At 65.0% G+C, this 25,559-nt stretch overlaps 2 protein-coding genes and 1 long non-coding RNA gene across 4 annotated transcripts in view; 2 read left to right on the forward strand and 1 right to left on the reverse strand.

The window, feature by feature from the left end:
• LOC112995814 (DNA-directed DNA/RNA polymerase mu) overlaps nt 1–25,559 on the reverse strand; it is a gene marked incomplete at its 3' end in the record, with an annotated part of 180,484 nt that overhangs the window by 153,623 nt on the left and 1,302 nt on the right. The gene's annotated exons all lie outside the window — the stretch shown is intronic.
• On the forward strand, nt 282–22,660 carry NUDCD3 (NudC domain containing 3). Of its 2 annotated transcripts, XM_026121833.2 has the most exons (6): nt 282–659; nt 2,963–3,264; nt 16,171–16,303; nt 18,284–18,427; nt 21,696–21,884; nt 22,251–22,660. In XM_026121833.2, the coding sequence occupies exons 1-6, from the start codon at nt 462–464 to the stop codon at nt 22,359–22,361; spliced, it is 1,077 nt and encodes a 358-aa protein (XP_025977618.1). In that variant the 5' UTR covers nt 282–461; the 3' UTR covers nt 22,362–22,660. The 2 variants fall into 2 exon arrangements, with proteins under 2 accessions (XP_025977618.1, XP_025977619.2); XM_026121834.2 differs by lacking the exons at nt 282–659; nt 2,963–3,264 and adding an exon at nt 7,040–7,389.
• Nucleotides 11,109–13,634, forward strand: LOC135323642 (uncharacterized). The gene is made up of 2 exons (XR_010385125.1): nt 11,109–11,886; nt 12,743–13,634. It is a non-coding gene; the product is annotated as an uncharacterized LOC135323642 (long non-coding RNA).

The raw sequence follows: 25,559 nt of genomic DNA on the forward strand, positions 1-25,559 counted from the left end.
GTGGGGCTGAGAGGGGGCCCCGGCTGGGTCTGTGGGGCTGGGGGGGGGGGACCCCAGGGACTCCATGGGGCCGGGGGGCCCCAGCGGCTCCGTGGGGCCGAGGCCCTGCGGGAGGCGCCGGCACCCGCCGCCCCCATTGCGCCACGGCGCCGCGGTGATGGCGGCGGCGCCCCCCGAGCCCCCGCCCCGCCCGCCTGCCCACAACCAAGATGGCGCCTGCCGCCTCGCTGCCGTCACGCGGGGCGGTGGCGGCGGCGCTCTAGCTCCGCCTCCGCGCTCACTGCCTCGGAACCTTCCCGCGCGCGCGGGGCAGAGGTGGGGGGGCAGTTTCCGGACGGGCCGCTGAGGGCGGCGGGCCGCTGGCGGAAGTGCGGGGGGCGCCGTCGGGGGCGGACCGGAAGCGCCCGCCGGGCCCGGTTGCCGTGACAGCGGCGGCGGTGGGGGGGAAGGCCGGAGCCGCCATGGAGGCCGCGGCGGCGCTGACCGACATGTACGACCAAGCGCTGCTCGGCATCCTGCAGCACGTCGGCAACGTGGAGGAGTTCCTGCGCGTCCTCTTCGGCTTCCTCTACCGCAAGACCGACTTCTACCGCCTGCTGCTGCGGCCCAGCGACCGCCTGGGCTTCCCGCCCGGCGCCGCCCAGGCCATGGCCCTCCAGGTACCGGCGGGGCGGCCCCGGGCCTCGCCGCCGCCCTTTCCGCACCCCCCCGCGCCGCGTTGCCCTCAGAGCCGGCCCCGAGGCCTTGAAGGCCTGCGAGAGCCTGGCCGCAGGAGCGGGGGCCTGACACCCCCTCGGAGCCTGGGCCGTGGCGAGGGCGACAGGCGGAGGGGGCGACAGGCGGAGGGGGCGACAGGCGGAGGGGGTGACCGCGGCATGCTTTGGGCCAGCGGGGCTCGCGTTAGGGCCGCTTGGCTGCTGCCGAGGCACCGGGGTGGTGGCAGAAAGCGGGAGGAGAGGGTCACGCCGAGGGCAGCGAGGCCCATTTTGAGCCCAGCTTCTCGGCCTTTTCGCGTTGCTGGCAGCAGTCAGAGAGGCGGCAAACGCTCCGACCTGTCATCGCCGCAGCCCGGCTGGGCTCGACGCTCTGAAAAATGAGCACTAGAGGTCTCTGACTCAAGGCTGTTATTAATCTTTATTAGGAGGGAGGGAAAGAGCTGAGAGAAACAGGGGCCCGGCTTGATTTTAGGTGTTTGCCCGCTCGGCCTGGTGGTTCTTCCCAGCTCTGGTGGGCGGCGGACACGAAGCGGAGGTGGACGGGGCGACGCGAGATCGCACTCCCTCTCCTTGCGCCCACCTCGGGGGGCTGCCGTTTGCTTGCTCCCACGAGGATCCGGAACGGAGAGACCGCTCGAGGCACAGGGAGGCATGAGGCCCTTCGGAGGGGCTTTTTGTCCCCTCTCCGGGCTCAGGGCTTTGGTTCCAGCACAAGGGGAAGGAGCTGGGTCCGAGGTGTCGCCCTGCGCGAGCTGCCTGACGCTGGGTTGAGCTTCGCTTTCCGCGGGGGTGGGGGACGGTCTATGAATAGCGCGTTGGAGTCGTGGCCTGGGATTCCTGCGGAGATGTAAGGCGACGCCGTGCCTTGACCTCTCCCGGGGAGGGCGACCGCTCTCCCTTTGGGATCTTTGCCCTTTAGAATGATCCCGGCTTTGCCCGCTCCTGCCCGGGATCTGGTCGCGGAGCAGCTGCTGCCCCCGGAGCGGCTGTGGGGCTATTTTCACCCGCTCGCTGCCAGGCCGAGCGGGCGCTGCCGGCGGGGTGGGCGCAGGAAAAAAAAAGCCCGTGAGCTCAAGAGAAGGCGCTGGGGACGGGCGCTGAGGAGAGCCGGGACACAGAGGGGTGGGAAAAAGAGAGGGATGGCAAAGGGAGAGACGTGGGGCAAGTGTCTGCCTCCCTCCTCTCCCTTCTTTCGGCTTCCTTGTGCTCAGAAACATTCCCTGGCAGCGCAGCGAAGGCATTGTTTGACTCTCGCTCGCTGTCTAGCACAGGGTGGGTGTTTGCCCTGATGAGTTGCACAGTTCTCTGCTGGGTGGAAGGAGTTTCAGCTCCGAGGAGCTGGCGGGTGCACGGACCCGCGGTTGTCGTCCCTCCATCGGCTTCGGGGCCGCTGGGCTGCTCTGTCCTAGCGGCAGATTTTGCCTTTTAACCTCCATCCTGCCCTAGGCAGTCACAGTTTCTGCTCTGAGCAGCTAGAAGCGAAATTTAGGGTGAAATTATATCTCGTTTCACCCCCATGAGAGAAAATGGGGGGAGAAAATGTTACCTCCTCGCTGGGCCTAGCTTGGGTAGTGACCTCCCTACCCGCCGGCGGGGAGGGATGGCTTCTCTCTGACAAAGTGCGTTTTTACTGCCCGAGTCAGTCAGTCCCGGTTCAAAACCTCACAAAAATTCACTCCTCATCTTCACTTGTGCTGGCTAAAAAAGAGCTGAGTCCGTTTGGCCTCGCCAGCTCCCTGCGCGCGCCAGGCAGGCTGTCGCGTGGTCCGTCCCGGGGTTCTCGTCCTGTTTGCGTCTCGGATGTTTGGTTTGAGCATTGTGCTGGCAAACAAAACAGCTCCCCGGTCAGTGCCGCGAGGCAGGGCGAGGGGAGGGAAGGCGGGGAAAGGTGACGGCTCCCTCGAAGCCGCGTCGCTAGCTGGGAGTTCAGCCAGTACCGACGAGGGCGCGCGGAGCCGGTGAGGGAAAACAGGCCCCGAGAAACGATTTCAAAGCAGCTCCTGCGAATCTGGGCTCTCTCCAAAGACGTCAGGGCGTTTATTGGGATTGTGCAACTTCCCAAGTGATTGGTGGCTGGTTTTGTTGGTGATTTAAGCAACTGGGGCCTGGCAGGGGTAAGGGAGTGGGGGCACACGGAGCCTGGAGAGGGAGGGACAGCGATATGTGACAAATCTCCTGTCCTTCTCCCCCAGCCTCTTGGCCAGAGCTCGGTGGCTTGACGCTCTGCTCGCTTTGCTCTCTTGCAGGCGTTCAAAGTCTTCGAGCGCATGGCCCGGCAGGACGACGAGAAGAGACGCCGGGAGCTGGAAGCGAAGCTGAGGAAGAAGGAGGAGGAGGAGGAGGCGGCAGAGAGGGCGAAAGCATCCCCTGCGGCTCAGGAGATCGAGATGGAGTCAACAGCGGAGCGCGTGCCAGCGCCGGACGCCGAGGGAGCCGCGGGGCCCCGGGAGCCGGCGGCAGCCCAGGACGCGGCCCCGGCAGCGCCCGGTTCGTCAGCAGAGCCGCCGCAGGCTGCCGCCCCGGCAGAGCCCCGGCCAGAACCGCCCACGTAAGGGTCTCTCTTATGCTACTTCCTCCGCGCGCGGCCCCGCAGAGCGGTTTGTTCGAGCCGGCGGCTGAGCCGGCGCGTGAGGCTTCCCCCGGCGCTGGCCGTGGCGAGCGGCGTCTCTTTGCCGGTGCTCGGCGTAGCACGGTCGAGCTGACAGTCCTGCCTGAACGTAGCAGTGCCAGGAAATCCAGGCATCGTCCCGTAACCCTTTTGCACAGAAATTCAGTGTCGGCCTCCCCTCTTTTCCCCTCTGTGTCCTGGCAGCGTGCTGCGAGACGTCCTAGCAGCCAGGCAGGAGCTCGCGTAGATACTCGTAATCCCTGCGAGTTGGTGCGGGCAGGCCCGGCCGCGTGAGCGGCGGCGAGGCCAGCAGTGTCATCAAATTCTTTTGGTGGGAAGAGACCTCTGGACGTCTCGGGTCCAACCCTCTGCTCAAAGCGGGGCCGACTTTGAAGACGGATCATGTGCTGCGACGCCTTTAGCTGCGTTCTTTGTCCAGCCTCGGTTGCTTTCAAGCTGGGCTAAAGGATCTTGGTTTTTAAAAGCTGTCCTTGTTTCAGAGTCCTCCCGGGTGTCTGTGACTCTGCCGTCTCGGGTCTGTGTGCTGCCTGGGGGGAGGCTGGCTTCGCCCGGCTGCTCCTCGCCTTTGTGAACCGCTTACCTGAGCGCGGTGCTGGCTTCCCTGTTCCTTTCCTATGTGTCTTCTTAACCTTAAGGGGGGAAAAAGCCGCCTCGCCTCACTTAGCGTCTTGTGCGCCTTCGAGTTTCAAGCTCCCGCATATCCTTGCTGCCCGAGTCGATGTTTCGCTCCTCCGGACGGAGGATGCTGCGCCCAGGCCTTGGCAGACCCCCGCTCTGCTCTTTCCTTCCCCGGTGTCTCTCCTGGCCGGAGCTGCTAGCGATGGCTGTGCCCTAAAAACATCCCCGAGTCCTGTATCGACGCGTGCCTTGCAGGGCGTGTGTGTGAGGGCCGTTCCCCTTCAAAGCGGAGGGCAGGAGGAGCGGGGAGAGCGAAGCAGCGCTGCGCGTCTCCCCTCGCGCCTCCTTGTGCTCTGGGCCAGCCCTGGACGCATCCGCGGTGAGAACAAGCCTCTGGGGAGATCCCTGAGTCCGGGGAGGTTTTTTGGAGCTGCCAGCCGGTGAGATGCGGAAGGGACGGACTGAGAGACGAAATCGCGGAGGCTGCGGAGCGACGACTGAAGGGACCGTCGCAGGGTTGGAGCTTGTATCCGCGGCTCGCGGCGAGGCAGCGGGTAGGAAGGGTCCCAACGCGGGAGAAGCCGGGCTGGCGATGGAAGGGTGCCCGCCTCGGGGACGCAGCGCCTGCCAAGTAACTCGATCAGCTGGGAAAGGGGAGAAGGACTTGTGCTTAACTCGACCGCTCTGACACATATCAAGCGGGATAAAAATAAGCCAGAAGCCAGAAATGAAATCACCTGAAAAGCCGCGTTCTGCCGCCTGCGCCGGAGCTGTCCTGCGACAGAAAGATCGTCCCCGGGGCTGTCAGTCTGACACCTCTCACCAGCGCAGAATTAACGAGCCAAAAAAAGCCCCGGTAGAGCTGGCAGATCTCCTCAGCCTCGTTCCCCCGCAGGCTGCACAGCCGCAGCTCCGACCTGCGTGTTTCCAACCCCGCTCTGGCCTAAAAGGGAGCGAGAGGGAGAGGCCCCGAGCGGGAGCGAGCCGAGGCCGACCCGGACGCGGGCTGCTCGTGCCGGGCTGCCGGTCCCATTTGTTGCGTTTTCCCCCCTTCCCGTGAAATTTTGACTCCCGCCTTTTGTTGTCGGGGGCAGCAGCTGTTGCAAGTGGTATTTAACCGCCTAAAAACAGATGTCAAGGCAGCGGGAAGGAAAGTGGAGGGAGCAGAGAGGAAGGCGAGGGCCGGCGAGGGCGCAGGATGCATCCGACCGTCGGTGCGCTGGAGCCGGCGGGGACAGTTCTGCCGCGGGTGGCGAGAAGCTCAGCAGCCCTGACGCCTCCCACCCTTCCGACACCTGCGACGGGACTATTTTCCCTCCTCTCCGCGTGCCTGCGCCTGCTCCCAAACCCGCCTGGCTCCCCTCGAAGCATTCGCGGGCCCCTTTGCTGCCTCCCCGATCCGCGTGTAGCCGGATCTCCGCGGGGATGAGTGAAGCCGGGCGAAGGAAGCCGGGCTACGTGAGCCGTTCCCGGCGCCGCGGTTTCGAGCCAGACGCGGTCGAAAGGAAGAGGTTGTCTGCGGCATCTAAGTAGGGCAGAGCCCAACAGGTTTATCGAGACGCTGTAGTTGGTTTCTGTGCCTCTGGGGGGCACTGGAGCCCCCCCAAAAGTGGCAGGGACGGGAACAGGCCTCCAGGGCACACCCCCCCCCCCCCCCGACAGGCTATTAATAATTTAACCAGCTGCTTAATTCTGCGCAGCCCCTTCTGAGCAAAACCTACAGCCACCGGCCTGCGTACGAAGGGCGCATGAATAATGTGCAATTCCAGCAGCAAGGATGCGGAAAAGAGCTTAAACAAAAACATTTTCCGTCTCCCTGCCTTCCCCCCCCCGCCCCCCGATAAGAAAACCACTGCCGCCCAAATCTATATAAAAACTCGCTCATTCTGTCAACTTCGCTGCGCGGTGAATGTAGGGCAGGTAACATCCCAGATCTGCCAGCTCCCATCAGCGCCTCGCTCCGCTCCCGGGTGCCGGGGAGCGTTTTGCGAAGCGCGTCGGGACGGTAGCGGCCTTTGCGGGGCTGCCCGGCAAGAGGAGAGCGAAATCAAGCCGGTTTTGCGGGTGCGAGGGATTGCTGGCGGGGAAGGAGGAGGCGAGCTCGGTTCCTTGTTCCGGACAGGCCTCTCCCAGTCCCTCACCTCTTGCATCTTTAACACGATGGTGATGCAACTCCTCTTCGTGAGGAAGGCTGCCCCGTCGTGCTGCTGAGGGCTGCGGGCGGCTCGGGAGCGGGCTAACAGTTAGCGAGGGTCTCTAGAGCCGTGCCGAGGCGGAGCGAAGGTTTCCTTCGCCTTGCTGGAGAGGCCGGTTGCTCAGCCTGGCTTTGCAGCTGCCTTGGGCCTCCTCCTCCTCCTCCTCCTCTTCCTCCTCCTCCTTCCCCCGTAGCCCTGGGGCTGGCTGGGAAGGCAGAGGGGAGCGCGTGCCCTCCTCGCCCCCGCCGAGCCGGGGCCGTCGCGCGGAGGGAGCGGGCGCCGAGGCCGCCTCCGCAGCTGTGCGGCTCGCCGCGGGCCGCCGAGCTGCCTCTTCCCCCGTCTGCTGCCAGCAGCCATCCCCGCCTGAGCTCGGCTCCGCATTTCCAACACCTCCGCTTCACCCGGCACCCCCTCCCCTTCCCCCGCCTTGGCTTCCGTCCCGCATACATTTGCCACGTAGCATTTAAAATAGCGCCCGGCAGCCCACGTGCGGCACCGCGCAGCCTGGCCTCGGGCGTCTGCCGGCACTTGCCGGCTCCGGGCCTCGCTCCGCCTCAGCTCCTTTCGTCCTCCGAGCCTGAACTTGGCCGTGCGCTTTCCCCGTCCTCTCCCGCGTGTCTCATCCCGCGGGCTTTTTGGGGAAGAGGGCGGCGGCGGTGGTGGCGGGAGGCTCGGAGCCGCGTCTCTGGAAGCCCCTGCGCGTGCGGAAATGCCCCGCGTTGCCGGTTTCTCCCGGAGCAACCCTCGCGCCTCTCCCTCGCGCTCCTCCGGGCTGGCTCGTCGCCGGACGGGGCCCCTCCGGGCTCCGTTAGCGCCCGGGAGAACAACCCGCTAGGAAGAGGAGCAGGGCGCTTCCGTCTCGGCCCCGGGAGCTCTCCAAGGAGGGACCTTTCGGGATGGGGGGCTGCCCGAATTGCGCAGGCGACGGAGGCGCGGGGCTCGGCGTCCGTGCTCCCGGCATCTCCGAAAGCCTCGCGGGAGATGCGGAAGGGACTCGCGTCCCCGCGGCCTGCAAGCGGCTGGCTGGAGGCCCCAGCAGCTCTCGCAGCACCTCGTTTCCCAGCCGCTCTCCAGCTCTGGCTAAAATAGGCCCTGAGCTGATGTTAGCAGCCGTCGGCGTCTCGCACCGAGCCGATCCCGTTCCTGGGGAAGAGAGACGGAGGCCGCAGCCGCCTGCACCTTTCCGGGGGAGGCATCGAGGTCCCTACAGCGCTGGCAACATCAGCGAGGAGTAAGTTTGCTTCCCCCCGGCAGAGGCTCGTCCCTGCCGCGACTCCAGCCCGGCTCCTGCCTCCGCCCTGGCAGCAGGGAGCTGCCGGTCCCTCCGTGCGCGCGGGGCCGCGGCTCGGCTCGGAGCGGGCCACGTCGGAGCGGCGGCACCTGCGTGTCCCAGTTCGCGCCGGCTCGCTTTGCACGGAGCCGGGAAGCTGCCAGGGCTGCCGAGGGGAGCAGCGAAACGCCGCGTGCCGGCGAGCTCCGCGCGCGGGGGCCCGGGAGGACGGGCAGCGCCTTCTCCGCCGGGACACTTGCGTTTCCGAGCCGGAGCACGGTGAAATCGGGGCCCGGAGACCTCCGCAGCCCAACCGTGCGTTGACTGCTGCAAATCCCTGCTGCTCGGAGAGGAGAGCGGTTGCAGGGAGGGGGCCGTGGTGAGAAGGGGGCTGTTTTCGGCTCCCTCGCTGCCTTGCTTTGGGCTCGGCAGGAAAACCCGGAGCTCTTTCGCCGGACGCGACGCGCGGAGCCGATTTCCACCGCCTCGCGCGCGCCAGAGCTGGGCAAGGGTACGGAAAGGCGGCGATAGCAGTCGCTGCGCCCCATCCTGGCACGGCATTGGGGTCCCCCGCGGGCGGGCAGAGCCCCGGCTGCCCCGACGGTTACGTCCTGCCTCCCGGTGAGCTCTTCCCCGGGGCCGGCTGCCGCCCGGGGGTGACGTCCCCCCTCGCCGCTTCCCGGCGAGCGGGCGGCCGCGCTCGGCGGTGACCTACAAAATCGCTCGTGCGCTCGCCGGCTCGCCTCGTCCCTGGCGAGAGGCGGAAGAAAATGGGACTGAGATGTGTTAATCTGCTGAGCTGCCTTCGCTCGCATCCCGGCGGCCCGCGCCGCCCTTAACCCTTTGCCGGCCGCGCCGCCTCGGCTGCCGAAGGTGACACGGCAGCGCTCCGGGAAATTTCCATGAGCCTCCCGTGCGAGTCGAATTCGACTTAGCAACCGCTTGGCTTTGCCGAAAGCCCAGATGGATTTTTTTTTTTCTTCCCCCCCTCCCTTCCCCGGTTACGAGGTGCTTGCAGTATGTTTTCAGGGCGGATTTGTTCTCCTAAGGGCTTCGGGGAGATGGGGAATTTCGCTGCTTCCGATCCCATCTGTGGAGGGAAAGCTGATCGCCCCGAGCGGAGCAGCACGGCTGCTGGTATCATCATGGGTGCTGGTTGCACCCGCCTGACTTTGAGGCCGATTTTGTTCGACTCGGAGGCGATGTTGTCCCGAGCTTCTTCCTAGCGAGCCTTTTCCACGAGCGGAGGGGAAGGGAGCAGAGCCCGCTCCGGCACCCAGAAGCCAGCGAAGCCGGTTTCCTTCTCCGACGTCCCTTTGGGCTTTCCCGGCGAGCTCGTCGGCGTCCGCCGCCGTCTTCCAGCCGGACCCGGAAAGGTGGAGCCGATCGCGAGCCGCCTGCGAGGGCTGAGCCTGTCCTCGTTCCCGGTCCGTCGGCCGTGCCGAGGTGCCGCGGGGCCGCGCGCGGGGAGTTCCCCCGGCGAGAGCGGCAGCCAGACAGCCCTGTCCGACCCGCTGCGGCGACGCTCCATCTGGCCCCGGCTCCTGGCTCCGGCAGCAGCAGACGCGCGGGGAAGAGGAGAGGAACAGAATGAGCGTGTAGCGCCGCTTCCTCCCAATATTTCCCCCTGCCTCCGGCAAACCGCGACTCGGCGCCTTCCTCAGCCGGAGAGAGCGCTCGGCGTTTAATACCTCTCGCTTTTTTTCCTTTTTTCCTCTGAATTTCAGCCCTCGCGAGCCTCCGGTGTCCTGCAGCGAGGAGTTCCCCAGCTTCGTGGCGCCGGGAAGCCCGGCTTCGTGCCTTTCCAGCCTGCCTTCGGACCCCTCCTCGGGGCTGGAGAGCCGTCGTTCCCCGTTGCCCTTCTGCAGGTTGCCTGGGGGGTTTTCAGTCGTAGTCACGGTCCCCCTCCGGCCCTCTTTTTTGGCTGGCGAGCCCTTGTTTGTGTGGTTGTATCTTGCCCAGAAGTTGTTCTCTGCGTTGAACCATCCTTGGGCTTCTCCGTGTCCTGCTCCATCCTCCCGTCCTCCTTCCCGGCGCTGGGGGCAGGCAGGGCAGCGGCGGGGGGGTCCGTCGGCTCCCCGCGCCCGTGGGCAGGCGAGGGCAATCGCGGCGCTGCGCCTGTGCCGAGAAATCCTCTTTCAGCCACGTTGTCCCCATGCGAAGCCGAGAGATGTCCATCCAACCCTCCTCTTCTCCTGGTGGCCCGGCTTCGGGTGGGAGCCGCAGCCCCGGACCGCGCCGCCGGAGAACGTGAGGTTTTTTGGAAGCCTCGTTGCTCAAAAGCCCCGAATTGGCCAGGTCCTCCGTCCTCCGTCACCCCTGGGAGAGGAACGGGATGGTGTCCCTGCCCCTTCGTGCAACCCAAACCCTCTTCCGGCAGCGTTCGCTCTTGGGATTTGGACTGCAGAAGTTGCCGCGCTGGCACGTTCGAGGTTTGCGAACGACGTGTCCGGGTTGCATCCGGGAAAGCTGCTCTGAATCCACCGAGAGGATCCGTGAGTTCTCTCCTCCCTGCGTAACGGCGTCTTTCTCGCAACGGAGAGAGGCCGGACCCCGGTGCTGGGAGAATCGTTTTAACACACGAGCCGCGTCGCGGTGGAAACTCAACCCCTCGCGACGCGTCTTTTCGAAAGGCCAAAGCGCTGGAGCCGAAGATGAGCTTCCCCCAAGCCCTCCGTCTGCAACGAGCCTCTTGCAGCTGTTGAGAAACCGGCTGGGGCCCAATTTTTGGATGCTTTAAGGGGGGAACCTGACTCCTCGGGTTCGGCTGCTGAGCTCAGCAGCGGAGTGTCAGTTCCCCTGGCGCCCGCTGAATCGCTCGGGGCTCCGTTTGCCCTACCAAGGTGCCGAGCTCCAAAATTAGGTCCGGGGGACCAAAAATAACTAAATTAAAACCTAGAATTTTTTTTCTCTTAACAAGCAGAAAATCCCAGGGCTGGAGGCTGAGGGACAGCGTGTGCCTGATTCTTATTTAAAAAAGAAAGAGCTGTTTCCTCGCTTTAATACCTCGTCGTTCGCCGGAGGAAGAAATGTAACGTGGAAAACTACCAAAGGGAACGCGGGTCTGGCGTAGCCCTGTTACGCCGTCAAATGTCAGGAGCGTAGGGGCCAGGGCAGGGCTGCGTGGCGCGGGGAGCTGAGAGCTTGGGAGGCCACGTTGGCCTGCGCTTGCCCAATCCGATCCCGGTAGACTCGTTTGGCCTTATCCCCTTTCTCCACGGGAGCTATAATTGAATCCAGCCCAGTTCGGCTGCGCGTCGGTCTCTCAAAGGAGACCTCTGAAGCCCGAGGTTGTGTAAGCTCTATGCAAACAACGAACATCTCAGGAGGCTTTTCCTGACAGTAGCGTGTCCTGCTGTCCTTGACCTAAATTTCCCAGCAGTAGTGAAATCTAGCCCTCTGGTGAAGTTCTCCTGCGAGCTGGCGGTGGCATTTAAACTAGCCTAATGTCACTAAGTTGGCTCTGTTGAATGGCTCCATAAATAACTTGGAAATCAAAAGGGAAGGCTAAAAGCTCCCCTGAAGAGCGCGAGCTGGAAAAAGAGCAAAGCGCTCCTCTGGCCGGCCTGGCAGGGAGGAGACGAGAGCCTCGTGGTCCCGGTGCGTGAGGATGTTTGGGGCGAAGGGGGATCTGGGGTCTGCAGCTGCTTCGGCTTGGGGGGATGCCCTGTTGCGTTGGGTGGTGGAGACGTCATCTCACGTGCGTTGGGCGGTGGGCACCTCTCTGCCTTGTTTGTGTCTCCTCACGGCAGCTTCTGAGCTTAACGGTGTGGTCTGGCATGGGGGTCTTGGTGCTTTCTGCTGCCTTTTCGGTTGCTGACCCCATCCGGGTGGTGAGTTCGAGCTCTGAGGCTTGTTGAAGGAGAGCGGACCTCACCACGTAGTCCAGACTGGCTTGGGATCGTGCCCTGGTTTTGGGGGTAATAAGGAGGTTTTGGCTGCTTCTGGCATGTCATTTTTCCACCTTTTTTTTTGTGAGCACATCCACTGACTCGGGGCCGTCTCGGTTTTGAGGAGCGTGCTGCCGCCTCGAAGATGCGAGCTCAGGAGCCCTGAGACCGGGGTAGGGGGGCAATTATGGAAGTGCCGATGAACTTGTGTCCCTCACAGGAACGAAAGAGCCCTTCCCAAAATATATATGGGGTGTTTTCCCCCATCGACTCAAGCACACCTTTATTGAGATGGCTGGAAGAGACCCCGAGGTCCGTAGGGCCCTGGGACCCCTCGGGGCCAGCGCCGTGCCGGAGGCTGGAGCTCGCCGACACCGGCAGAGAGGCGGAGTGGATCCCGACGCTTGTTTACTGCGGTGCGAGCTGAGCTGTAGGAGGGAAGGATTTGGTATTCAGCTTGCTGAAAGCTCTGCCGAAGACCTAATTAACTGAAGTGTTGTGTATAAAGGAAGCCTTTATGAAGCCCTGAGCGCCTCCAGGACTCCGGCGAAGACGCCGAGAGCCGGCGGTAAGCCTTACGCCTCGGTGCTTCTCGGGCAAAACCGAGAGACCCAACATAACGTTCCTGATGTTTCGATGCCAAAAGATATTAAATCTGGAGGTTGCGGGCGGGGGGGGTGGTGGCTTCTTCTCGTCTTCCTGGCAAAAGCAGCAAAAAGAGCACAAACCTGTTTTTTTCCACAAACACGGTCCCTACGGCCTGGCACATGCAGCGGAGGTTAAACTCGCCCCCCTGGCATGCGTCGGGACCCCGAAGAGCAGAGGGCACGTTTGACCCGCATCAGAGTCACCTTAAAAAGCCGATTTAGTTTTCTTCTCCTGCTGTAGTCCTGCTGCTCGGCAGAGGCTGGTTCATGCAGGCCTTCCGCCGGCTTGACGCCCAAATACAAACGGTTGGACACCCCAACATTTGGAAGAGGCTCTTCCCGAACTTCCCCACTGCCTCCTTGAGTCATCTCAGCACCGGGGATTCGGGATGGATTACGATGACGGATGCCACTCGCTCCGGGATGCTGCCACGGAGCGGCGGCCTTGATCCCATCATCCGATGGTTGCAAGAAGCACCGGCCGGCTTTGCGGCGTGCCGGGCGTCCCCGTGGAAGGCCCCGCTCGCTGCATGCTTATTTGGGTCAAGCACATGGACACGTTGTACCCGCTTTTCCGCTTTTCGCTTTTCCTACGTGCAGGGAACTTCATTATTAATGAGCTCTTTCCATTCTTGGCAACCTCTCGAGCTCAAGGAAGGTTTCGTGCCTCACACGGGGCCTCTAGCAGTGGTTAAAATAGGGAGCTGGGGTGCTTTTTCTCTAACATTTGACTTTGTACAACACCTTTCCCCACTGGTTTCCCCTGTTTCCGTGCAGGAACGTCTCATGGAGCGGAGAGGCTCGCTTTCGTGATGGGGATGCGCTGGTGGGACCTGGCGGCAGAGTACTGGTAGGGCAGGAGGGCTATAAATGCCTCCTTCAGCAGCATCTTTGCGGAAGGAAGCGGAAGGTCTAGGTCTCCATTTCTTGCTGGGTCGGGATTTGTCACCCGCGGTGCCGGCCCGGCTTTCCCCTGCGGCGTGTTTTCCCTCTGGCCTCCTCCCCGCGCCGTCCTGTTCGGCCTCGGCCGGTCCCGCTCGCCGAAATTCAGCTGTTGGGAGAAACATCTTCGGTTGTGTCTCTTCTCCACCCGCTTCCACATCTGCGTTGCTTGATCGGCTCCACGTTTCCCTTAAAGCTGCCTGAATAATTCACCTTGACTAAGAGCAAACGGCAGCGCTGGCCCCGGAGGAGAGATTTCCGCGAACGCCAAGCGCCCGAAAGCGGCGGAAAGGGGATCTGTGGCGCCCCGAACCCGGCAGCAAACCGAGCCGGGCCTCCGAGTCGGGACGCGGAAGCTCAATCCGTCGGGACCGGCATGTCCGGCTACACGAAACCCAGGTCTCTCTTACACGCGGGGGGGATTTGCACCAGCCTGCTCCCGCCCGCCGGCTCGGACGGAGCAGAGCTCCCGCGTCGGAAAGCTGAGACGCTCCAGGACGGCTAAGAGGATCATTTTCCTTAAGCAGGTTTGAAACCCCTCCACTTTTTTTCTTTTTTTTCTTTTTAAATAGTCAAAAAAGTCGCCTGGGATTAGGCCCGCCTTAACTCCTTCCCACGCTGCGTGCTCGAACTCTTGCAGCCTTGCACTGAAAATCCTTAGCAGGGAGGAACTCCAGGAGCTGCCCTACTTCTATAAAGCAGTAAATCAAATCCTCCAGCGTCTGGTTCTCGCTCGTGGTCTGGTTTATGTTCAAGGCTCCTGCTAGAGCTGCGGCTGAAGCTTTTGCTTTCCGAGGCGGGAGCTGCATTCGGATGAGCATCCGCGGCGGCGAAGATCGCCGTGCGGCCGGTGCGATTTCCGTGTCGCTTGTTCCGGCATTGGACGTCTGGAAAGAAGCAACGCGGAGAAAGCGGCGGAGATCTCCGCGGAGCGAACGGCCGCGTGGCCGAGGGGAAAATATCGGCGATGGAGCCATCCGGGGCCGCTCCGCCGAGCGCAAAAAAACCCCCCCAGCTTGGCTGCTTCGCGCCGGTGCATTGTTAAAGGTTTCACCTCCCCCAAAATGACACATTGCGAGCAAAAATAGAAGAAGACAGAACACACAGAGCCGCCCCCGGCAGCCGCGCGGTGCCAAAGCCTCGCTTTTCGCAAAGCCGACGCTTTGTCACCCTCCCGCTCCGCTGCCCGGGCCGGCGGCCGACGTTTTTCCCGGGAATTGCTGCCCGCCCGATGGGGCTGAGGACGGAGAGACGGGGCTCGCCGGCGGCGGCGAGGAAATTCTCCCGCCCGCTGCACGGTGGTGCTGTTGAAGCGACGCGGAGAACGTGCCGCCGGCGTTGCCGAAGGAAACCGCTTCCCGGCCGGGGAGCCGGAGCCGCTTTCGCGACCGCCGCCGGCGTGCGGTCGGAGCAGGCCGGGATCGGCATGGAAAGTCTCCAAAAAAAAGACAGGAGTGCTTTGGGAGACGGGAGAAAGGCAGCCTTCGGCCGGGGACGTGCAGCCAGGCGGAGGCTTGTGTTTCTTCCCCGAAATCCCGAGCGTCCCGTGGCTCGAGCGCGGGAAGCTAAACTCACGGGGGGGTTTATCCTGCCCGCGGGGAGCCCTGCCGCCCTCCCGGGTGGCTCCCGCTTGCTCTCCCTTTTCCCAGCGTCTCTCCGACGCGTTTCGAAGGGAAAGAGCGAGCTGGGCCTCACGGTACGGCCCCGAGTCCCGGCGTGACCTCCGGAGCCGAAAGCTTTTCTCAACAGGCGAAAACGCGAGCGAGTCGGGCCGGATCCTCCGCGGGCAGGCGGCAGCGGGAGAGCCGATGCCTTTTCCGCGCGCCCCAAAGGAGGAGCGGCAGGAAAAGCCGACGGCCCGGAGCCCTTTTGCTTGGCAGCGCTTCGAGGGATGGATGTGCCAACCGCATCCCAGCGCCTCCTTCTCCCGGCTCGGGATAAATATTAGCCTGGAAACACCCTCCGGCTCGTCGCGGCCGGAGCGGAGAGGAGAGCTGGAGAGGGGGGGTTGGATGCTGTGGTTAATCCCCCCTGGGCCATCGTGGGAAAAACGGGGTCCCGGCGGGATGCGGGCTTGTGTCTCCTGCCGGAGACCCGTGCTTTTCCCCGGGGAGGGGGAAAAGGCATCGGGAAAGGCATCGCGGCGCTTTTCCCTCTCTCGCCCTCCAGCCCCGTTCCTTCGCCTCCTACAATCCGGGGGCGGTTTGGGAAGCGCCAGCTGGAGCCAACCGGCGCGAGCGCCGGCTCGCCGCTGCCATGCCAACCCCATCTCCATGGCGATGGGGACCCAACGGGCGGCGGGCCAGGCGAGGGCAAGATTTGGGGGGAAAAAAGGTGAAAAAAAGAAATGAACCCCACGCCGAACCCCGCGGCGGCGGGGCGGCGGCCGATGCCCCGCCGGAGGCACCGCTTTCGGCCGGGGAGGAGTTTTGTGGCTGCTTTTCCGTGCGGCGGGTGAAAAAAAAAAGCAAACCCTCAGCATCCCCTGCTGAAATCATCGGGGGGGGGAGAAAAAAGCAAAACAAAGCAAAAAAGAGCAAGAAAACAGCCACAAAAGGCGTGCGCGTACGCGCAGAGCCGTCCGCAAAGCCCTCCGAAGGCTCGGAAACCGAATTTAATTAAAAGCGAGGGAGCTTACGTAAGGCTCGGCGCTGCGGGAAGCCGCCCCCGCCGCCTGCCTGCCCCGGGGCCCCGCGGCGTGGGGGTGCCGGGGCGGGAGCCGAGGCCCCCCGGGATGCCGCTCACCCGTCTCCCGGGCCCCCTGGTCCCCTCTCGCGTGACGCGCCGCGGCCCCGCGTTTGCTCGGCTCCGGCGGCCCCGAGCGTTTTGAAATAGCTCTGCCTTTTGTTAGCGCCGCGGCTAAGTTTAGAAACGCTTCGGCGTTATTTTCGAGCCGGGAGGTTTCGACGGAGCCCGTCCTTCGCCCGCCGGCGGTTTAAGGGGGCACCGCTTCGACGCCGCTCTCCTTTTCTTGGCCGTATCGATTATTGCTAATAAATCCCCCGCCCTGAATCTCCCCTCGTCTTTCTCTCCCGATTCCTGCAGCGGCCGAGTGTTTCCCGCACGGCCCCGAGCAGGACGACCCTTCCCGCCCTGGGGCGAGCCGAACCTCTCCCCGTCCCGGCGATGGGGGAAAAGCCGAGCCTTAACCCCAAGCGTTAAGGATGGCTCTGCCCTCTTTCTGCTCCTCGTAGCCGTCCCTCGAGTTCGGCTCTCTCGATCCGTTGGCCGCTTAACACATCGCTGCTTTTCTTCCTCCGCAGGAGACAGGAGCAGTTCCAGACCAACCCCGACAGCTACAACGGAGCCGTGCGCGAGAATTACGCCTGGTCCCAAGACTACAGCGACCTGGAGATCAAAGTGCCGGTGCCCAAGCACATCGTAAAAGGCAAACAGGTAAACCGGCTTCGACGCTCCGGCTTCCGAGGTCTCCTTTTCCCTCCGGGGGCTCCAGCTTTCCCAGGAAGCTGCTCAGAGCCGGAGGAGGATGGTTTGGGATGGAGGCACCTTGCCCCGTGCCGCGCTCTGCCTTGGAGAGCGTCTCTCACCTTTCCGTTGCAGCGGTAACGGCTGCGACGGCTCCTCCGGCCCGCGGGAATTGGGGGAATTGGGGGAATTGGAGCAGGCCCTTTCCCGCACGCGACCTGCCCCGCATCGCTGCTCGGAAAAGGAGGACGCTGGGCCCAGCGCCCTCGCTGCTGCGCGCCGGGACGGGGCGGCCCTGCTTCCCTCCACGGCTGAAGCGGGAAGCTTCCTTCGCTCCTACCCGCACGCATTGCTTTTCCTTTGCCGCTCCCATTCCCTGCTGTCCCTGCTCCCCGGAGGAGCGTCGCGGGCCGGAGCTACGGCCTTGGCCTCGCACGGCCGCCGGGGCAAGCTGCAGAGCTCGCAGCGCCTGGCGTTCGCGCGCTCTCTTCCTGCCAAGCCGGTATTTCGTCGGTATTTTTCCGTTCGGGAAGCGCCCGCTCCAGCCCAGCCAACTCCCCAGCGCGCCAAAAGCGTGTAGTTGGCAGCAGCAACCCGGCCCCGGAGGGGTGACGGAGCGAACGGCTGCCGCGGGGACGGCGGGGGACCGCGAGCTGCCTCTTTCCCAGTGGGTCACCGAAATAAAACCGGGCTGTTTCTTGGACGCATGCGGGGCGCCCGGAGGGATGTTTCCGTCCCTTCTCGCTCCGACCGATGGCGAAGCGGCCGGGTGGAGGCCGCCCCGCTTGGCTCTCGCCTTGCGCGTGGGTTTCTCCGCTGCTGCTACAGCCCCTCTTCCCTGCCCTCCCCTGCCTTCGCCTCCCGCCGGGGCTGCGAGGCGGCATATTCTAGTCGCTTTATTAAAAACGATCCTCTTCTCCCGGCGTGTTCCCCGGCCGCCGCCTCCTCAGCATCCCTAATCGCGTTTGCGGCATCGCAGCGCGTCTCCTCCGGCCCTCCAGCGCTCGTCCGGACCCGGATGCTACCTAACGGCTCGCTGTTCCCCGAGGTGCCTTGAAGAGCCGAATAAAAGACGGGAATAAAACCCGTCTCCGATTTAACCGGTCCCCGCCTCGCCGCGTCCCCCGGCTGCGCCGTCGGGAGCTCCGAGGGGGCCTCGGCGTCGTCCCGCTTCGCCTCGGTCCTCCGAGCCTGGAGGAAGCCCCCGCAGAAGACAACTTGGGGGTCTCCTTGCTTGGCCCCGCGCCGGCGCGCCGGAGCCTGCGACCGCTCGCGCCGCGGGATCGGGGCCGGTGCCGCGGGCGCTGGACCTGCTCCGCTGCCATCGAGGCGGTGCCGGGTCGGGGAGCCGGGAAAAGGAGGGGGGGGACGGCTTTACGCGCGCGGCCCGGCTCCGCGGCGAGCCCGGCGCCGGCTCTTCGCCTGCGTGGAGCTAGTGAGTCACCGGCAATCTCCTAGGTAATGGGGAATGTAATAACATTTCAAATGAGGTCTGCAGAGCGGCACGGAGAGCTGGGGGAACTCTGGGAGAAAATGCAGGCGAATCTAACCGCAATCTCCTCCTCCCCGGGACCGAGAGACGGAGCCGCTCCCGAGCGCTCCGACGCCGTGCCGGGAGAGTCGTGTCACCTCCGTGGGTCCCAGCAGGGCTGCCCGGACGGCGGCGGTGGGAGGGAGCCCGTCCCCGTTCCTCGTGCCGCAGCCTCGCCGGCTCTCCCCGGGGGGGAAACCGAGGCAGAAGCAGCCGTCCCGCATCCCTCCGGCGTTTCCTCCCTCCTCCGAGCCGTTGCCACTCGCTCCGAAGCGGCAGCGGCGTTCCCACCCTCCCGCTACCCGCGGAGCCGATAGCTCTTCTCTCGCTCTCATCCCCGGCGAGTGCACTTGACCCCGCGGCCCGAGCGGCACCGACGCCGGCGGGAGCCTTCCTCCTCCTCTTCTCTGTGCTTGCAGGTGGCCGTGGACATCAGCAGCGGGGCGATCCGCGTAGCCGTGCTGGAGGGCGGCAGCCAGCGCGTCCTCATGGAAGGCAAGCTCACGCACAAGATCAACACGGAGAGTTCCCTCTGGAGCCTGGAGCCGGGCAAGTGCGTTTTGGTAAGGGGGCATTGCTGCTCTCGGGCGGGCCGCGTCCCCAGGGCTGTCCCCCGCCGCTGAAGCTGTCGCGGGGCAGCAGACAGGCGCCCAAAGCCGAGCCAAGCGGGGTGGAATGAGGTGGGAATTTGCTGCAGGATGCGGAAGTCCTGAGGGACGCGCGCGGAGACGCTCTGCAGGTGCTGCCCGGCTGCTCCAGATCAGTACGGACGTAACCCAGGACAAATGACCCAACAGCAAGAGCGTGAAGTTGCTGCAAGAAAGATCTTCTCCGAATCCAGTAGGCCATGAAGCAGGAAGCGATGGCATCCTCAACTTGCATTTTTAAGACGTTCTTAAGCTTCTCGAAGGTTAGCCGATCCGGGAAGATCCCTGGGGAAGGAGCAAAGCCGTTCAGGAGGACCTGCCCCGAAGGGCGGCTGCTCTGCAGCGCGAACGGTGATTCCTGGTGCTCGTTCCCGGGATCAACAAGGGAGGCGATGTTTATTGACTACCCAGCTCCGGAGGAGGACGGGAAGAGCGCGCGGGTGGAGCGAGACTCGGGGCCTTCTGGAGCGTCCACGGGCGGCGAGGGGAGTTGTCCCATTATCTCCAACCGGAGCTGGCTCTTGCCTCAAATTAGCACGAGCGCAGGGTTGTGAGGATCTCCAGCTGGCTGCCAACATATTGATGGTGGGATGAAATTTTGCTTGAAGAATTGTAAGGTAACTGGAGCAGAGTGAGTAATTCTCACCCGAGAGCGTCTCCTTTTCCCGTGCGCGGAGTAGCCGAAAGCGGTTTGCGGATCCTTTCGGTTCATTCATCAGCAGCCATCCAAGCGCTTGTTCATGAATTGCTTCGCTTCGGCTCTTGGGAGGGGACTCGGACGTGAGCCGCTCGGGTCCCGTTAGAGGGCTGGGAGCCGCGGCAGACGAGGGCGGATGGACCCTTCCCCTCCCAGGATCTGCACCATCGTGTGTTAACGTGGCTCCTGGTGAGCTCCCAACACGGCGATCGGGAGCTTCCCCTTCCCACCGGTTGCGGCAAGGTGCCAGCTTCTCTCACCTGGGACCAAGAAGATGACATCTCCCAGCGGCGCTGGGGACACAGCCGACATCGGACTTATGGAGCGCCGGTGGTGGAGTCACCCCTGGAGATCCCAACCTCCTTGGGAGGTGCTTGGGGGCACCTTGGAGGCTCTGGCCCCGGCGAAAAACCTGTGGGCGCTCAAGTTTCTTGGTCCTCTAGAGAAGGGAGTGCCTTCAGGCAGAGCTTGGTCCATACGCCGATGCTCCATGGAGGCCAAAGCTCTCCTGCTTGGTCTTGGCCCTTGTGACAGTCTCCTTGCTGCGACCACGTGCAGCGTCTTCACGGAGACCGTTGAGTCCCATGGGCTCCTGCAGGACACATCAAGAGTCATCAGGATCCGTGCGCTCTTTGGGTCGCCCTTCCAGGCCCGTTTCGCCGGCTCTCGTTAATTGGCCCGCGTCCTCCCCACCGGCTCTTTCCGTTCCCTCTCTTTTTCTCCTCCTCTCCAACATTTGTCATCCCCGCTCGGGTTTTTGCCACCAAGTCCTACCTTGAACAGCTATCAAAGCCTTCAGCTCGTCGCCCCGCGAGGCCAAGTTAATGGTGACCTGCGGGGCTCTGCCTTCTCCCTGACCTCCACGGGTTGTCGGGAATGCGGCCGGCTGCTTCCTGAGCATCCCTCACCGGCTTCTGGCCCCCCCTGACTTTTGGGGGCGACTGCTGCCATTGTTGCTTCCTGGGAAAAGGAGGTGGCAAGAGGTGGTTTCTCCAAGCTCCACTTCTATTCCTCGGCAGTGGCCTGTCCCCCCTCAATCCGCCGCTGCCGGAGGTGCTTCCCTCGCCCGGCGGGCGCTCAGCTGCCGTTTTCTCCCATTTCGGCCGCAGAGGAACCATCTCTCTGTGGCCCGCAAGGGCTTTTGGGATCCACCGGGCGAAAAAGCGAGGTGGAAACGCAAGGCACCGGCTGACCGAGCGGCCGGGAACCCGATCCTTGCGCCGGCGAAAGGCCGTGGGTGTTTCTGGGACCCCGGGCCGAGCTGGTGGCCGGGATACGGCAGCTTCAAGCGTGGGCAAAGCTTTTGCTCGAAGCGAGGAACGTAATCAGGTCAAGGTTTGTCCTGGTGAAGCAAAGCCTGTTCCCTCCGGGGAGCCCCGCTGGGTTTGCGGAGCGCTCGCCGAGTGAGGATGCGGCCTCGCGGGTGCTGGTGGCCCAGTGCTGGAGCCTCTCTGCTGGTCCATGCGTGGCTGAAGCTCGCAGGACATCTCGCCTGGGCTGAACGGTACGAGATCCACCACGATTTCTCAGCCGTCCCATGCCCGAGCGCCGGGTGAGGTTCCCACCGGTGTCTCCCATATGTCCCATATCCCACCAGCATCTTCACCTCAAGCTCTCGGAGCCCACGCGCCGGGCTCAATCGCTGGAGACCGTCAACGGGAAGGTGTCCCAGAAGTCCAACTCAACCCGTGGCTCCCGCACTCGTGTTCGGACCTATCCGCCCCGGAGCGACGTTGCACCGCGAAACTCCACGCTCAAGCCGACGGCGAGAGCTCCTCTGGGGCCCGCGGGCGACGGCGAGGCTCGAGTTTGCAAGGCGCCGCTTCGGAGCGGGTCCCGCTTTTGCCTTTCGATTCTCCCCCCCCGGAAGAAGAGCAAACGGCGGGTCCCGGGGGTTAATTAATGATCGTTTGCGAAGCCCTCGGCGGCCGTCCCGTCGCTGAGCCTCGAGCCGTTGGGCTTCTTCTGGAAAAGCACGGCTGTGCAACCAAGAGGAGAAACCGCTCTCCTGGCTGGCTGCAAAACCGCCTTCCCGGAGCCGCAATATTTCCCCGGCTTTGCTTTCCCAGAAGGATGAAGTCCCAACCGCCCCCTCCTGCATTAACCGGCTCCTTTTCTCCGCACCGGAGAGAGACACCCGGCTCCGTGACTTTAATGGCTGCCCGCGTCTTCCCCCTCCGGAGCTGCTGAGCTTCTGGGGAGGCTTCGCTAAATTGTGTCGTCTGCCGTTACTGATGGTTTCGCAGCGACGCCGACGAGCGCCATAAATCCGCCGGGCTCCTTGCTGGCATCGCGCGCGAGGGAAGAAGCCGCCTTCCCAAAACAGGGAGAGGCCGGGACGGAAGGGGTGCGGGAGAGCCGGGGGAGGCGGCACACGCTGCGGCCGGCCGCGGCGGGGAGGGACGGGGACACGAGCGGGTGCCCCCGCTGCGCCGACGGGCTGGGGACGTGCGGCTCCCGTCCGCTGACGTCCCGCGTGGTGCCCAGGTCAACCTGAACAAGGGGGACGAGTACTGGTGGACGGCCATCCTGGAGGGCGAGGAGCCCATCGACATCGACCGGATCAACAAGGAGCGCTCCATGGCCACGGTGGACGAGGAGGAGCACGCCGTGCTGGACCGCCTCACCTTCGACTACCACCAGAAGCTCCAGGGCAAGCCGCAGAGCCACGAGCTGGTAGGTGCCACCCCGTTGTCACCTCCCTCTCTGTGGGGCCCCCCCCCAGGACCCATCCGAGCCCTCCCCGCGGCTCGGGGAGGCGAGGGCGCCCGCCTCTCCTCTCCCACCCATCTCCACCTCTCCCTGAAGCACCAGGTCCTTCTCCACCGCTGGTGGGACCCAGGTCCCAGCATGGCCCACCGGAGATGCTCTGGTTGGGGGGGGACATGGGGATGGTGCAACCAAAAAGGAGGAACGTTTCACCGGCGTCGCTCCCTCCTGGCCGCGGTGGCCTTCACCGAGGTCACGGCATGGGGGGGGGACGGATTGGGGGGGGGCGAAGCTTTGGGACGCACCACAGCGGCGCCTCTCGCCTCTTTGCAGAAGGTCCACGAGATGCTCAAGAAGGGCTGGGACACCGAGGGCTCCCCTTTCCGCGGCCAGAAGTTCGACCCGGCCATGTTCAACATCTCGCCCGGCGCCGTGCAGTTTTGACGCCGGCGCGGAGAAAGAAAACGAGGAAAAAAAGCAACAAAAAAACCCACAAATAAACCACCCCGGCGGCCTCCCCCGTGCCCGTCCCCGCGGAGGCGCCGGCGGACGGATTTGGGGGGGACGCGCGTGCGTTGGCGGGGGGGAACCGGGGCGAATGCACCGTTTTTTTCCCTTTTTTGCCTTTTTTTTTGCTTTAAACCCCCCCGTCCCGTCGCCACGGCAACGGCCGGACCCTCGGCGCGGTGTTTTTCGGGAATAGACGGAGCTCGTCGGGGGTGACGCGACGAGCGGTCTCGGTGCTTCAGGATGCTTCTTTCGCCGCTCCGGGCTCGCTTTGGGCTTGGGGGGGGGGTGATGCCCCCCCCGGGGCTGCTGTCACCCCCACGCCCGGGGGGGGGGGGAATGGCCCAAAAAATGTGTCGCAAATGGGCTTGGTGCCCCCCCCGAGGCTGCCCACGGTCCCCATGGCAACGGCAGCGCCCACCGTCTGGCCCCCCCCCAAAAGCACCCTTGGGTGGGCACCCACTGATGCCCCCCCCGCTGTCACCTTGGCCCTCTCCCCCCCCCCAACCTGGAGGGGCCCAGGAGTCCCGGCACCTGCGTCAAGGTCCTTCGGGCCTGTTGCGCCCCCCCCCAATCATTGCGAGGGGGGGGCTCGGTGCCCCCTTTTGGGGTGCCCCCGGCACCCTTGGGTGAGGCTGGGGGCAGCCGAGTGGTTATATGGGGGGGGGGGACACCATGGGGCTGCTATGTGGGGTGACATGGGGGGGCATAGGGGGGTGTTCCCGGTGGGGGGGGGGATGGCGGATGTGGGGGTCCCTGGATATGGGGGTCTGGATATGGGGGTCCCAGGTGGGGGTCTGGATATTGAGGTCCTTTAAGGGGGGGGGTCTGGATGTGGGGGACCTTTTGGGGTGGATATGGGGGTCCTTTGAGGGGGGGTCTGGATATGGGGGTCCTTTTGGGGGGGGTCTGGATATGGGGGCCCTTTTGGGGTGGATATGGGGGTCCTTTGGGGGGGGGTCTGGATATGGGGGCCCTTTTGGGGGGGGGTCTGGATATGGGGGTCCTTATGGGGTGATATGGGGGGTCCCTGAGGGAGGGGGTCTGCATATGGGGGTCCTGGGGGGGGTCTGGATATGGGGGTCCTTTTGGGGTGGATATGGGGGTCCTTTGGGGGGGGTCTGGATATGGGGGTCCTTTTGGGGTGGATATGGGGGTCCTTTGGGGGGGGTCTGGATATGGGGGTCCTTTTGGGGTGATATGGGGGGTCCCTGAGGGAGGGGGTCTGGATATTGAGGTCCTTTAAGGGGGGGGTCTGGATATAAGGGTCCTTTGGGGGTGGATATGGGGGTCCCTGGGGGGGGCGTCTGGATATGGGGGTGCTTTGGGGGGGGTTGGGGTATCAGGGTCCTTTGGGGGTAAATATGGGGGTCCTGGGGGGTGTCTGGATATGGAGGTCACCAAGGGAGGGGTCTGGATTTGGGGGTCTCTGGTGGGGGGGGTCTGGATAGGGGGATCCTTTCGGGGTGGATATGGGGGTGCCGAGGGGGGCTGGATAGGGGGATCATTTCGGGGTGCCCATGGGGGGGCACAGGGGCGTGGATGTGGGGGTCCCTGGTGGGGGGGGCTCTGGATAGGGGGATCATTTCACGGTGCCCATGGGGGGGTCCTTGGGGGGGGTTGGATATTGGGGTCTTTGGGGGGGGTGGATGTGGGGGTCCCTGGTGGGGGGGGGTCTGAGTAGGGGGGGATCATTTCGGGGTGCCCATGGGGGGGTCCGGGGGGGGGTGGATGTGGGGGTCCTGTTGGGGGGGGCTCTGGATAGGGGGATCATTTCGGGGTGCCCATGGGGGGGTCCGGGGGGGGGGATGGATGTGGGGGTCCTGGTGGGGGGGGCTCTGGATAGGGGGATCATTTCGGGGTGCCCATGGGGGGGTCCGGGGGGGGGTGGATGTGGGGGTCCTGGTGGGGGGGGCTCTGGATAGGGGGATCATTTCAGGGTGCCCATGGGGGGGTCCGGGGGGGGATGGATGTGGGGGTCCTGGTGGGGGGGGGCTCTGGATAGGGGGATCATTTCGGGGTGCCCATGGGGGGGTCCGGGGGGGGGGGACACTGCGGCTAAGGGGGTTTCTGGGCGGGGGGATCCCGCCGGCGCCGGGGGGGGGGGGCAGCGCCGGGGAGCACCGGTTTGGAGCGGGGGCGGGGGGGGGGGGGATCCCTGCCCGCGGCGGGGGCGGGCGGCGGGGGCAGCGCGGGGCCGGTGCCTCCCCCGGGCCGGCAGCGCCTCCTTCCTCCTCCTCCTCCTCCTCCTCCTCCTCCTCCTCCTCCTCCTGCTGCTGCCGCTGCTGCCGCCGCCCCCGCCCCGCGCCCCCCCCCGCCCCCCCCCCCCCCGCTGCCAGGCGGAGCCGGCGCCGAGCGGAGCCGCTGCCCGGGCGGCTCATTGCGGCGCGGCGCGGCGCGGCGGGCACCATGGCCACCACCGTGCCCTGCACCCGCTTCACCGACGAGTACCAGCTCTACGAGGAGATCGGCAAGTAAGGGCCGCCGCCGGCACCGGCCGCTGCCCCCCCGCCCCCCCCGCCCCGGGACCCCCCCCCCGCCCCCGCCGCCCCCGCCGCCCCGGGGAGGGGGCAGCGCGGAGACCCCCCCCCCCTTCCCCGGCTCCGTGCAGACATGACGCATTTCCTCGGGGGACCCGGTACCGGCCCCCCCCCCCCCGCCTTCCCCAGTCCGGCCCCCCCCTCCCCATTCGCCCCCCCCTCCCCATTCGCCCCCCCCCATTCGCCCCCCTCCTCCCCCGGTACTGACCGTGCCCCCCCCCCCCCCCCATTCCCGGTACCGATCCGGTGCCCCCCCCCCACCTAGCGCCCCCCCCCTTCCCCGGTGCAGGCCCCCCCCCCCCACTCCTGGCCCGGCCCCCCCCTCCCGGTGCCGCCCCCCCCCCCCCCGCGGCATCCCCCGGCGGTGGGGCCGGGCCCGGCTGCAGCCGCCCCCGGGGACCCTCCCCACACACTCCGGGCCTTATGGCCCCCCGGTTGTCCCAGACCCCTGATCCCCCAGGTACCTATAGCCCCCCCCCGTCCCTATAGCCCCCCCTTGTTCCTATGGACCTCCCCAGTCCCTATAGACCCCCCCATCCCTATAGCCCCCCCTTGTTCCTATGGACCTCCCCAGTCCCTATAGACCCCCCCCATC

The sequence above is a fragment of the Dromaius novaehollandiae genome, chromosome 26, assembly GCF_036370855.1.
Source record: "Dromaius novaehollandiae isolate bDroNov1 chromosome 26, bDroNov1.hap1, whole genome shotgun sequence".
Taxonomy (NCBI): Eukaryota; Metazoa; Chordata; class Aves; order Casuariiformes; family Dromaiidae; genus Dromaius; species Dromaius novaehollandiae.